The sequence below is a fragment of the Corvus moneduloides genome, chromosome 10, assembly GCF_009650955.1.
Source record: "Corvus moneduloides isolate bCorMon1 chromosome 10, bCorMon1.pri, whole genome shotgun sequence".
Classification (NCBI taxonomy): domain Eukaryota; kingdom Metazoa; phylum Chordata; class Aves; order Passeriformes; family Corvidae; genus Corvus; species Corvus moneduloides.
Genome location: NC_045485.1, coordinates 4,818,199 through 4,831,442, shown reverse-complemented (window position 1 = coordinate 4,831,442; position 13,244 = coordinate 4,818,199). Strand labels below are relative to the sequence as shown.

The 13,244-nt window shown below is 47.1% G+C and overlaps 1 protein-coding gene across 8 annotated transcripts in view; it reads right to left on the bottom strand.

Moving 5' to 3' along the window:
• YEATS2 (YEATS domain containing 2) overlaps nt 1–12,029 on the bottom strand; it is a 48,857-nt gene extending 36,828 nt beyond the window's left edge. For 7 of the 8 annotated variants that reach the window (XM_032119180.1, XM_032119181.1, XM_032119183.1 and 4 more), the window contains exons 1-7: nt 11,969–12,029; nt 11,082–11,194; nt 7,900–7,997; nt 7,710–7,802; nt 4,470–4,712; nt 2,189–2,304; nt 869–1,030 (exon numbers count right to left, since the gene is read on the bottom strand). In XM_032119180.1, the coding sequence (XP_031975071.1) occupies nt 869–1,030; nt 2,189–2,304; nt 4,470–4,712; nt 7,710–7,802; nt 7,900–7,997; nt 11,082–11,181 (812 nt within the window). In that variant the 5' untranslated portion in view covers nt 11,182–11,194; nt 11,969–12,029. Of the gene's footprint in view, nt 1–868; nt 1,031–2,188; nt 2,305–4,469; nt 4,713–7,709; nt 7,803–7,899; nt 7,998–11,081; nt 11,195–11,968 lie in introns of those variants that run through there. The other variant, XM_032119187.1, reaches the window with a different exon arrangement.
• Nucleotides 12,030–13,244: the final 1,215 nt, after the last annotated feature.

Genomic DNA, 13,244 nt, shown 5'->3' with positions numbered 1-13,244 from the left:
CATATCAACACTTCTTATCTCAGGTAAGTCTTCCCGGAGTTGCCTTTCAGTAGTTTAATTTTGCCAGCATTAAATTGCCATTCTGTACCTAAGCAGTCCTTCCCACACTCCTCCCTCCAGGAGGCAGCTGAACATCCTGTGGAGAATAATTTCTTTGGGAAGACACCAACTATTTTGAAGGCATCCTCCCTCAGTCTTGTCCAAGGAAGAAGGATGAAATACTGACAGGGCATTTCCCTGCAGCAGTCAAGAGAGAACCTACCCCACACCAGGGTCACAGCTTGCGAAACAGGTGTGGAATACAGGTCTGGCAGAGCACAGGGAAGCTGCCCCATTTCTGTAGCACCAGCACCATGACACTGATGGGAAAGTCCTCAAAGCACGAAGCCAACGCCACTGATCTCACTACCATGGAGAAATATTTTGGAGTGGGATATTCATGCCCAAACACACTTGTGGCATTAAAAATATGGGCAAATCAGCTTTTTGAGATTCCTCTTCCTTTTCCACACCAGAATAGGTGGGTGGTAGAAAACACTTTGTTTAGCACCAAGTCTAACGTGAGCAGCAGACAGTGTTTATGTAACACAGAGGAGAGGTACAACCCACATGAATAGCATGAAATGCAACAACTGGATGCTTTCTCTCAGAAGGAATTTTAAAAAAAAACCCAAGCCAACAAACATTTTTGGCACATTTACATAAAAAAACCTCATTTATTTTTACTACTGTTTTGGAGTAAGCCAAGTTAAGCACAGACATAGAATACTAAACCAGGAAAAGAAGTTGTTAATTTTTTTAAAAACTTGGCACTGTAAGCCTGGCAAGCATGAAGACTGGAATAGTGACTGGAATAATTCCTTATTACCTCACTTCTACCAGGTCATTAGGTTTGTAACTGGGATGGAGGAAGAACCAAACTTTCTTGACAAAATGATTTATGCTGGGTTCCCTCCGAGAGCCTCGGACGTAAACCATCCATTTATGGGTTGACTGATCATTTTCTTCTCTCTTGTCAGGGGGAATGTATCTGACAAAGAAATTAAATAACAAACACAAGATAAAATAGACAAATACTGCAAAAAGTACTTCAGGAAAGATTAGGCAAAAAAATTGGGGATGTTAAAATGCTTGTGGGAACCTTGCCCCGGTACAGTTCTGCTCATTTGTCCTCACTGACAGTTCATCCAGGAACAGATACATAATAATAATCTACTCTAAGTTTCTAACACATTTCCTCTATTTTAATGCACAACTGCCATATGAAATTTACCTGTTTAAACATTTGGCTCTTAATTAAGAAGACTTAGTTTTAACATTCTACCACTGTCAAATTCCTTAACCTGTCCTATTCTGAGATATCAGGAAGCAAAACCACACCAGAACACAACATCAACAACTCAGCTACCATAAATACAAAAAAATACAATTTTTCTTATAAAATTTTAAGCAGCTTCAGTCAATACTTATTTCTGGGTCCAGCCCTAGGTAGATTTTCAAGAAGCAATTCTGACTCTAAGTTTTATTAGCAAATGTCTGATATAGTCTATGCAAAAGACTGACTTGAGTAGAGCAAAGACGGAGAGTTAAAGCCTGGAATTGTCCAGTTTCCTGAAACTAATGCCTTTCTTCACTCATTTCCTAGAGGATCAAAAGTTATATATATTTACCTGTCTTCTTCCTTTACATATAAATAAAAAATGTATGAATTAATTTATTCAGACTATTCTGAATTTTTCTCATTGTGGTTGGTGGTGCATTATTCTCTTGGGGTTTTTCTTCTGTTTCAGAAACCCCCACATTGTACCTATGGACACACTGAATTAGCCAACTAATTCAATTAGCCAAGACACTGAATTCGGACAACTTGCTTTTCCAAATTTTTGGGGGAAAACTTCTGACTTCTACCTGATCAAAAAAGGCTGAAAGACTTTCCTTGAGAGAGAAACAGATCTTAAAACCTCTGTACACATATAAATTTATAAATAAAATAACTACGAAAACACTTGTTCCTTCCACAAAAAAACTTATGCTGAGACCAGAGGAGGGCTGCCTTGGGTACAGTGATTATTCAAGGGTAACAGCTCATATTGCGACAGCCTAGCAATTTCATTTGTCTCCTAAATGTAACTTTCTATTCAATTTAATCCTGAAATAAAGGACCATCCCTCAGGCTCTGGATACTAACTTGGAGACGTTGCCAACCACAATCGTTTTCTTCACATAAAGTCGTGAAGTTTCATCATTTGACAGTCCGGCATTTCGTTGTCCTGGTTTTTGAGAGCTTGAAACACCCAAACTGTCCTGAGGGTAGGGGAAGAAAAAAAAGGCAAACAAAAACCCAAACATTCCTCTTAAACATCATTTTGTTTGGTGCAAGAAAAGTAAAGTGTTGTTAAAAAAAAACAAAAACAACAAAACCCTGCATAAATGAAAGACCAACAAGGAATCATCCCTAAAAATACTTAAATTGCTCTCTAGGCACATTTAAGCAAGTCAGGCATGTAACAATGCTTCCTTCCTAGCCAAGAACACACTGCATGGCTTAACTGAGCAGACATGGTGCGACATCCCATGGAGCTGAGCCACGACTTCAGCTTGGGTTTCAAAAGCACTGCCCCTGCACTATCTGAAATAAAACTGGGCACAGCTAGAATGGCATCATGGTGGTCACTAATCAGGAACAAAGCTCAATCGCCCATGAGTGGGGCTGAAAATCTATATCTTTCTCAGTCCCAGTCTCTGCTGCTCTGAGACACTCTGGTGTTGCCTCACGGTAAAGAATCAAGGCTGGGTTTGAGACAGGAATTCAGCTCCAACTGAACAGGGAGAGCAGCCATAAACTGTCACTGCCATCCAGGTAAACCCACAAATCCATGGCAGTACCGAGGCACAATAAATCCAACCACCCTGTAACACAACCCCAGCTATTAAGCAGTGGCCAACACTCTCACAATGATCTGACCACCCACTATGTCAACACAAGTGGAAGTGTTGTTTGCATGGGACTGAGAGGCTTTTCTACAACCCTGTTGGATGAAGTGCCTGTCTGGGAAAAACAGGACCACCATTCTCAAGTGACCACGGAGCAGCCCACTGGATGCACTCCACTGACCACACGCCAGACGAGCGTGGGAAGCACTGGATTCACTAAGGAACCATTTCCCCTCCTCTCTTAAGTCAGGGATGCCTCAAAGTGGAGCAAGGAGTCATAGAAGGCTGGGATGGCTCCTGCTCCTCATCACTCCCTCAGCCTCCTCTGCACTGGTCAAAGATGTCCTAATGTGCTACCCCCAAGCAATACAACTGCTCCATCTATGCCCCTGGCACTGAAACAAGTTCTGCTGGTCTGGTGGTTTACAATGTAGGTGGGTCCACATTCTATATGGCTCATCTGCCTTCTGCTACAGACCCAGGGCAGAGCTCCAGCAAACTGCAGCCCTGCTATCAAGGGAGTCATGCTGTTTAACGGAGGCAGAATCACTGCTCTTTCTGCCATGTATTAGTGCAACTTATTCGCTACGGAATGCAACCACATTCACTGATACACCCATTCCTGGCTGTACTCCTCTGGCAGGCCTGACCACTTAAAGGAACTGAAAGGAAACTGAAGAGTTTCACCTCATCTACTAAGGCACATTTCACCTGCAAACACTGAGTGAGCCTCCCCAGTGGAGCTACCTGCAGCCAACAGGTGAAGCATTTGTGTGGCTGCACAGTGAGCCACAAAGGGAGGGACTGGATCCAGGTCAAAAATAACCCCCAAAAAGCATGAAGGAACATTGACAGGATGTATTTTTACTTGGGTCAGACTGGTTCAGTTAAGCAAATGGTGATAATGCACAACAGCAAGCAGCAATATCAAGAGAAAAAACAATTCTGTCCTGTCTGGTCCCAAGCTGTGCACCCAAGCTCTACAAACTCACGCTGCCAGGGTGAGCTAATCCTCCAGTGTTACTGTTTGCACTACAGGCTGCTGAGGAGGCCAAACCCCTCCAGTGGATCAACCATTCTACACAATGCAGTCCCCATGGGCACCCAGAGCCAGGCAGCAGCATTACTTCTTGAAAACAGTGCTGAGAACGACACACATTGCTCTCCTCTGCAGGCTCTACCTCCCGACCTGACTTGCATCCATACAGCAAAGCTCTGTGCTCAGGCTGTGAAGCACCTTCTTCCCCAGAGGCTACGACCGAGAGGGTGGCAGAGCTCTGCTGACCCCACAGCTCTCCCCAGCCGGCTGAGCTCGCTTTGGGCAGGACTGAGGTAAGAGGAGGTACCCACGTTACAGACACTTCAGTTGGCCTTACAGCAAAGCCAGGCTGAGGGAGTGGGAGCAAGTGGTTGGAGAGGGTAAGAAACAGATCTTCAGCAAGGTGGGTGAAAACATGAAGAGCTCCTGGTGCCAGCACCGAGTCCTCAGAGCACACACCTCCAACAACTTGATCACCACTCGAGTTTTACTTTACCCGGCCAGCATTTCTGCTCTGTCTCTGGTCCAGGCTGTTTGTCAGCCGCTCGTCTGCATCCAAGTTGCCATTGTCTTTGTCCAGGAGAAAGTCATTGTGCTGAGAGAGCGAGTCGCTCTCGGAGTGGTTGGCAGAGGGAGTGTCTGAGCCCTGGTTAGCTGGAGACGATGATCTAGAGGGAGATTCCAAGAATTTCTTGATTGAAGGGTGATTAAGAATTGTTGCATCGCATGACCTGGTCCCCTGCAACGAAGAGGTCAGGAAGATTTGGTCACTATTTCCCTGCAGCCGAGATAAAAACAAAGCTGCGCCAGAAGAGAAAAAGTCAAAGAATGAAGAAAAAGCAAATATTTAATCATCTGCCTTGCAGGAAAAGCATATGCTGCAGAAAAGAAAAGCTTAAAATGGTTCTACAGAAACAGTACTCCAAATTGGTTTTGGAAGGAAGAACTGCAGCCTACTCAACTACCTAGAGTGTCCCTTTGAAAATAACCTCTCCTCTTCCTGTGCAGACACCTCCAGTCTCACCACACACAGGAAGGCCACAGCTGCCCGGCTCTTGCAGGCAAGCAGGGTAGATAAGTGCATCAGGCTCTTTAGCTTTGATACTCACTGGCAGTCTTGTCAACACCTATGAAGCAAGCTACACCCTGTCTGCTCCCAAAGCTTAACAGGGGATAAATAATAATGTGCTTAGGCATGCTTGCAAACTTTCCTCAAAACGGACACCTTAGAGCGAATCTTAGATCCTCCTAAACCTGCACAGGGGAGGACAGGGCAGGCTAGTGTTTAAATCTCTGGTTTTTTCATTACCATGACAAAGGCCCTTCTTTTTCTCCTGCATTTGCTTTTTACTTCAGAAGTAGAAGAAAAACATTCATCAACTCAAAACAAGTGTCCCTTGGCCACTTCTTGACCGAAGCACCAGACCTCCCTGTCACCTCGGTTCCACGATTAACCAAGTCAGCAGGAACACCCCTCTGCAGCAGCAGAGCACTGACAGCCTCCCTCCAGTTCCAGCAGCCACAGACTCACACCAGAGTGGCATTGGCAGCTTCTCTTACAGGCAGTACCAGCTCAAAGAGGCTTCTTCTTCCCTGCCCAAACCACCTGGATCAGCCAGGCTGGAACAATTATTCATGGGACATGTCACAAAAGAAAACAAATCAAGAAACGGACCTGGGATTTATTTGTTGCTTTTTTTGTTTTGTTACTGTTTTTGTTTGTTTGTTTTCCTTTGCAGGTTTATTTTTAATCCACATTAAGTTCCCTGACTCAGAATTCTGCCAACATGATTGAGGGGGAGGCAGACACCAGCATCACTACAGAGCAGCAGAACTGCCCTTGAGAGGTGGTAGCAAGAGTGGAGTTTTAAACATTGTCCCACCTTGGCCTTTCAAGGATCATTCCAGAACTTCCTTTCCAACTGTCCATTATGTGCACAAGTGAAGCAATTACCAGATCTCAACTGCCAGCTTAGGAGAGTTAGATCCATATATCCAAGGGCAGGGACACACACACATCCTGTCCAAAAAAACCCAAAGCCCAAACCAAACCCACACCAAGAACATCTTTTGTTTTACCTCTAGTCAAGTAAAATGACCAATGTCTTGTCAAATAAGTTGTGGGGAAACATAATAAACCACAATCATGAGCAATCCCAAGCCTCAAACTCAGCAGCATTGGGTTCGAGAACTGTATATATTTATGAGAACAGGTCAGGAAGCTGCAAATCATCTTCCCAGAAGTTCTGAATTAAACTACAAAGACTCCTATTCTACCAGAAGCAGAAACAAGACAATCTTTCACTGCCTGGTCAAACATACATGAGCCACAATTAAAAACAGACAATGAAGAAAACTGAACATTGAAAATCAGCAACAATTTCAAAATAAAGGAGAAACTGATTTAACCTGTGTGCAAATCAGGGCTTTTAGAAAAAGATTAAAAATGCAATTAAAGATATAGCTAGACTAGCCATAAGCTCATAAAAACTAAAACTAAATAAAGCAAGGAGGCACCAGCAAGTTTTGTGAATACCTCAAAACAATTACAAAATATATTATTTCTGGAAAGTGTGAAAATCATCAGGGGAAAAAAGTGAACACCTCCATGGCAGAACAAGAAGAACAAGGAACAGTACAGCTCCTGCAGAGACATGATGACAATGGATAAAGGCACTTTCAAAGATTAGAACTTAGGCCACATTCTTCAGCTGCCTACACAAAAATCAAAGGGGGCAGAGAGATCTCTAAGCCTCCCAAGGCTACCACAACCTTTTCCAACTCCAGTTGCTTAACTCAAGCTCAGAGAGGGAAAAACAAGCTGAACCTTTTTGTTTTTACCTCACTCCAAGTCCTCTGAAAAGCACAACAGAAAAACCAGAAGTAGCATTGAGAACAAGTGCTTGGAAGAGAAATTCTTATGGGACTAGAGTGAAAACCATGTTTGTAGCACCCATCTACAGCTTCCAAAAATCACTGGAAATCAGATCAACTTGAATTGAAAAGACGGTAACAAAATGCCTACATCAGTAATGAACTACATGTCATTTGGGAGCCTGCACGAGTCATGAACACTCTGCAATTAGCAGTCATTAAGGGCAGAGTGCTCAGAACTGGGGTTTAACTAACAGGGTTTGAGGTTTTTTAATCTTGTGAATTTTTAATCACTCTGTGACATCTCCTTGATTTATCTCCTGCTTTACTGCTGCCATCAGTCTGTTCACCAACCCATCAACAGACTGACTGCCAGGGCAAAGGGAGGATGGTTTCACAGCACTGCCCAAGACTCAAGAAATCTTGAAATCTTTATTATTTTTCTTTTTTCCTGAAAAGTCCCCAAACGCATCTGTTGCCACTCTCCTCCTGTGAAATAGGAAAACATATTCCACACTTTTCAGGGCTTTGCAAGGACAAACTGTGCAGTGTCTGAGAAACAAGGTGCTCTCAGGGAAAAACTGAGGATGAGAAAAAAAATGCAGAGTATTTCAGAAACCAGAACCAGGGGCTGCTGAACAATTTCTCAACTGCTTCTTGAAGACTCCTCTTTGCCAAGCACCCGAGGCCCAGCAGGTGATACAAAGGTCTCCTCTCCCACTGCCACCCCATTTGCAGTTTGTATTCCACTGTTTCATTAAATCACATCTCAACACCAAACACCAGCTGAAAAACCACTGAACTCCACGCCTTCCTTGGCAAAGATTCCCTGAAGTCTTATTATTCCCAAAGTAGTTTTTACCTCTCCAGCTTTGAGGAGACCAGCAGAGGCATAATAGTTAGCCACAATGCAGGCACGCAGCTTGTCCATCATCCTTCTGGCTTCAATCAGGCGCTGCAAAAAGGAAAGAGAGTAATGACAAGCACTGCAGCAATCCCCCAGGCCCTGAACACCAGGATCTTAGGTGTTTATAAGAACAAAACCTTTATACCTGATCTATAACTTCAATTTCATGTTCTTTACTCTTCATTTCGACAGCAAACTGTTCCTTTATAATAGTCTCAATCTTCTGCACAGTAACATCTCGAGCTGTACAAGGCCATGCATGGAAAATAAAGAAGGAGGAAGTATTTACATTCCTATTTTTGAGGCTCTATTTGAAAACAGAAAGATCAGAAATCACTACAGAGTGAGAAGTGAAGGGATAGTAAGTCCAGCACACACACACATAAGGGGGACGGATCATTTTCCTGCAAAAAAAAGTTACGTCTTAACAAAAACCACATGTATCTTTAAAAGCTGGCTTACGTGGAGAGCTATTTTCTCCTTTTTAGGTCTGAGATGACAAATAACAGAAAATGGGAAGAACAGGGCCAGTTTGTTTACTTCTGCCTCAGTAAAGCTGTAAACAGTAAAACTCCACTGTGCTGGCCCAGCGCAGTCGCCGCTGCGATAGCGCCGGAGCGAGCTGGAACACTACAGACATTTTTCTGCTCCCCTTGGCCAGATTCACATCCAGGAAATTTACACCACCTCACACAGCAAGAATAAAACAAACTCATATTTATATGTTCAGCCCTGGCATGAAGTGCAGCCTGCTCTGGAGTGCCTACAAGCTGTTTATTACGCACAAAGGAAACTACATTATCAAAAGCTGGTCTACCTCTTACAAAATCCTCTTCCAGCACAGCAGTCAAAAAAATTTAGCCTTTCAGAAGGAGTTTACTAACCTTAGTGGAAAGTATGTAGTTTAGGATTTCAAACTGTGCAAATACCTTACAGCAAATTAGTGGCTAAGAATGGAACTGGTGTATTATCATATTTTTCTAGGACATGTGTAAACATAGGAAGAACTGTTCTTTTTGCTCTACACCTACTGTAGACTTTAATAATGACCTTTATTTAAGCCACCTCCATTACATCAAGGGGTTTCAAACAAGTTCTGTTTTTATCAAATTCTACATAAGAACCTGGAAAAGCAGGAATTACACTTCTAGAAGAAAGCCTGGAAAAGGTGCTCCAGCCTGTGTCAGAAATAGAGTGACCCCTCTATAAAGCAGATCAGCAAAAGAGTCTGGTTTTCCCTGGAAAAATCTCACATTGTTTCTACATGAAATAGGAGGCAACAGCACCAAGACTTTGGCTTGAGCTTCAGAGGAAGTGTATGTCTTCCTAAAAAGTACGTATCTGTTTGAAGAGATTTCTAATATTCCCATAGAGAGGAGGAAGAAAAGCAAGTAAAAGCTTTGCTGGCATCTTCCAGATAGCATACATAGTTTTACTGTCTGATCAGGTACCTACAACAGGAGTGAGGCACCTGATGCCTCTATATGCAACCAGGGTATCCTAAATAATTTTCCTTCTTTCCACATACATATATACACACACACGCATATATATGCATATATATATGTGTGTGTTTGTGAGTGTGTGTATATATATATATTTATTTTAGGACCAGAAGTAGTTCAAGCCTACATTAAAACACAATTATGGTTAAATCTCTATGACTAAGGCAAAATTAAAAACCAGAGGGATATAATTTACCTCCAGCCATGAACACCATGACGAGGAAATTCTCATGTAAGGCTACACTTAAAATAAACCTGAACAGATTAAGGCATGAGAGGTATGGTTCAGAGAGGGGTAACTGCATCTCTTCCCAAGGCTGATGCCATGCCACGCCAGCATCATGACAATTTAAGCACTTTAGGATTTGTGGTTATATTACAGAGGCTTTCAAGAACACTTTATATTCATTTTTTTCGCAGCTTAGTGTCAACCACAGTCCCTCATTAGGATCATGTTAGTGAAATTTGTGTACTTAAGGAATTCTAGTATTGAAAGCTGGAGATCTTCCATGAGAAGAAAAAAGAAGCCAATTTGGAGGAATCTCCTGAATGCAAAGTTCACTTTGGCAAGGACAGTTTTCCAAGGCCCTGAGACTCTGCCTGCTCATCATCAAGACCTTCTGCAAAGTTGTTTCAGAAGCAGACTAAAAACCTGCCTGCAGTCCCTGGGACATGCCAGAACAGAGGGTGGTGACTTCTGGCAGCCAGGCAGGGAAGGCAGCTGGGAGTGGTGACATGGCCAGCTCCAGCACAGCTGCACTGGGCCCCCACTGGCAGGGCCCCTGCCCCACGTGGCAGACAGGACCTGCCCACATTCAACCCAGAGTTCAGCCTCCTCAGACTTGTCCAGCTGTACACCATCCTCCAAAACATCACCCACGAAGCCATCCTATGTCCCTCTCCAACTGGCAGCTCCGGCTCTATTCCTGGATCTTCTTCAGAGCCCACAGTCAGCCTCAGTTTTCTCACCTCCCTGTTTGTCAGTTCTTCCCATCACGATCCTCTCTCACTAGCTGTGCTATGCCAAAATTCACTAGCCTACTCCCTGCCCCCAGGGCAAGAAGCTCTACTCTCATTTGCCCAGAGAGACTGCAACCTGTCCCAGGCACTCTGCCAACAGGCTGGTTCCCAAAGCAAGCACATCCAAGCTTGCCAAATGCAAACCTACTTATCCAGCACTTCTTTATCCACCTTTCCTTCAGTCGTGCTCCTCTTCCTCTTCTCCTGCATGTTTCAAAGCCCTTTCCTACTCCCTAAATTATTCTTTCTACACTTCATCAAAGCAGCTCGTTTCTGCCTCATCTGCCAGTTCTTGCAAACATTCGTTATCTTCCAACAGCCAGTGCATGTACTGCAGGGTCGTGGGTCTCTTTTACCCCTCCTGCAGGGTCATGGAATTTTTTTTCTCCTCCCCATGCTGTACTGTGACCTCTGTCCCCCAAAATGTAAACAGCCTGCCAATCTTTCCCAGAGCAGACTCCAGCCACAGAACAAATGCACAGGCTGGAGCACAACTCAGCACAGGAAGATGGACTGTAAATACTTTAGGAAGCAACAGGAACCAAAGTGCTGGGGCAGTGGAGAGCTTGTGCTCCATCTCCTATCATGCACCAAAGGCTGCATCCTCATGCCTTACTTATGGTCCAGATAGCAGGTAGGGATGACTCCACATATGATACATCTTCATTTGGCTACACAGAGGTATCACTACCTGCCTTGCTCAACATCTGTCCTTTGTCCCTGAACTCCAATCCCAGCCTTTTCCTGACCGGTTTACAGACAGCATGCACGTCCACAGAATTTCCCATTCCACAGCTCCTACCTGACTGTTCGGCTGCTTTGTGCCGCTTGTTGGGATGTGTTATGGTGATCTCCTCATAGTCGGGGTCCTTCTCTGCGATCACTCTCTTGATCCCAGACATGTTCTCTACTCCACTGACAGGAAATATAAAAGCATTAACGTTTCCCACAGTGACCTTCTGGGCAGGCTTCAACCTCTCACCATGGGGAGGCCTGTGATGCAAAAGAGCAGCGGCACCTCTCTGGTGGGGGCTAGTGATCATCGCACGGGTTCACAGCTGGGAGCTGGTTCTGTTCTGCACAGCCCAGGAGCTTCAAATGCCTCCTGACGCCTGTGGCTCACCACAGCCTGGGTGCCCACAGCCCCAGTGGGGCTGCAGCGGCAAAGAGTCCCCGTGCTCCGGTGGCAAAGGGCTGCCAAAGAGCCCCGTGAGTGATGCTCGGGATATCACCGTGGTCTGGCGCGTGACTACAGGAGAGCGGGGCTCCCTCCACGCAGGCACCACCGTCCCTGGAAGGGGGAATGCTGGGCACCCCGGTGACTGGGGCCGGCGGACGGGTCCCGGTGCCTCGGCACGAGCCCGGGGCTCCCCGCTGCGGGGTCACACACCGGCTGTCCCTCGCCCAGAACCGCTCAACCCGAGCCACGACCCTTCCCGTGAGGGAGCAGCGAGTCCCCTCGAGGTAGGAGCACCGCGGGACTCGACCCGCAGGCGTGAGGTGGCGCGGAGGCCGCCGGGGGGGCGGTGTCGGCGGTGCCGGTGTCGGGGCCGCCCGGGGCGCGGAGGGCGGAGCGCTGCCCGCGGCCGGTCCCACGTGCGGCGGCGCCGCTCCCCTCCCCCGCCGCGCACACAAAGCCGCCGCCGCGGCCGCGCTCCTTCCCCGCGTTCCGCCCGCCCCGCCGCTCACCGCGCTCCGCCGCTTGGCCCGGTCCGGCCCCGCCGCCTGCACCGGCCGCCCCCGCCCGCCGCGCCGCGCCGCCCGGGGCGCTCAGCGCCGGCCCCCGCCGGGCCGTCCCGCCGCCACCGCCGCCATGAGCGCAGGGCCGAGCGCCGCCCGTCACGGCCGGGGCGGGCCCGCGCAGGCGGGCAGCGCGCGCGGGGCGGGGCGGCCGCGGGCAGGTGCCGCCTCACGGCCCGCACCGGCCGGAGGGGCCGGGCGCGCGCGGGGCGGGGGCTCCCTCAGGGCGGAGCGGCCGAGCCCCGGGGGGCTGCGAGTTCCGGCCGCGCCACCCCCGCGGCGGGCGAGCACAGGCTGTGGGCAGGGCGGGAGCTCGCCCGCGGTAGCGGAGAAACCGAGATGGGCGACGCGGTCGAGTTCGTATATAGAGAGATGAATGCAGTGACTTGATCCTGACTTGTTGCCTGGAACGATCGTGTTTTAGCGTGTAAAAAGATTTGAGGAAGACTTAATGTGGAGGATATTTCACGAAAGGAAGATCGAGGTGCTGCAGTGTGTCCAGAGAATGGCAACGGAGCTGGGGAAGGGGCAGGAGCACGAGCCGAAGCAGGAGCAGCTGAGCGAGCTGGGGGTGTTTAGCCCGGAGCAAAGGAGGCTCAGGGGGGACCTTATCACTCCCTACGAGGTTGTAGCCAGGTGGGGGTCGGCCCTGCTCCCAGGGAACAAGGGACAGGATGAGAGGACTTAGCATTAAACTGTGCCAGTGGAGAGTCAGGTTGGACATTAGGAAGAAATTCTTCACAGAAAGGGTGATTAGACATTGGAATGGGCTCCCCGAGGAGCTGGTGAAGTCACCTTCCCTGAGGGTATTTTAAGGAAAGACTGAATGTGGCACTTAGTGCTGTGGTCTAGTTGTCAAGGTGATGTTCAGTCATAGGTTGGACTCGATGATCTCTGAGGTCCTTTCAGCCTAATGGATTCTGTGTTTCTATGATTAGCAAAAGAAAAGACCCAAGAAAGGAGTCCTGGGCTGATTGGATTGAGGTGCAGGATAGTAGGAGCCCACAGCATGGGCCAGGATGGGAGGCCTGGCCTACCCTTAGATAGGCTTCAAAAAACCTTTATACCATATTTAGTGCTGATAATACTTCGTATTCTCTCAAATCAGAGCTAAACTAGTACAAATGAGTGCCGTTAATGCCACGGTTTCTGCTTGGTTCTGGCCAGGTTGCAATACCTCTGTCGGGCGCAGCTAATGGCATTAATGCTATGGCCTGTGGCAGTC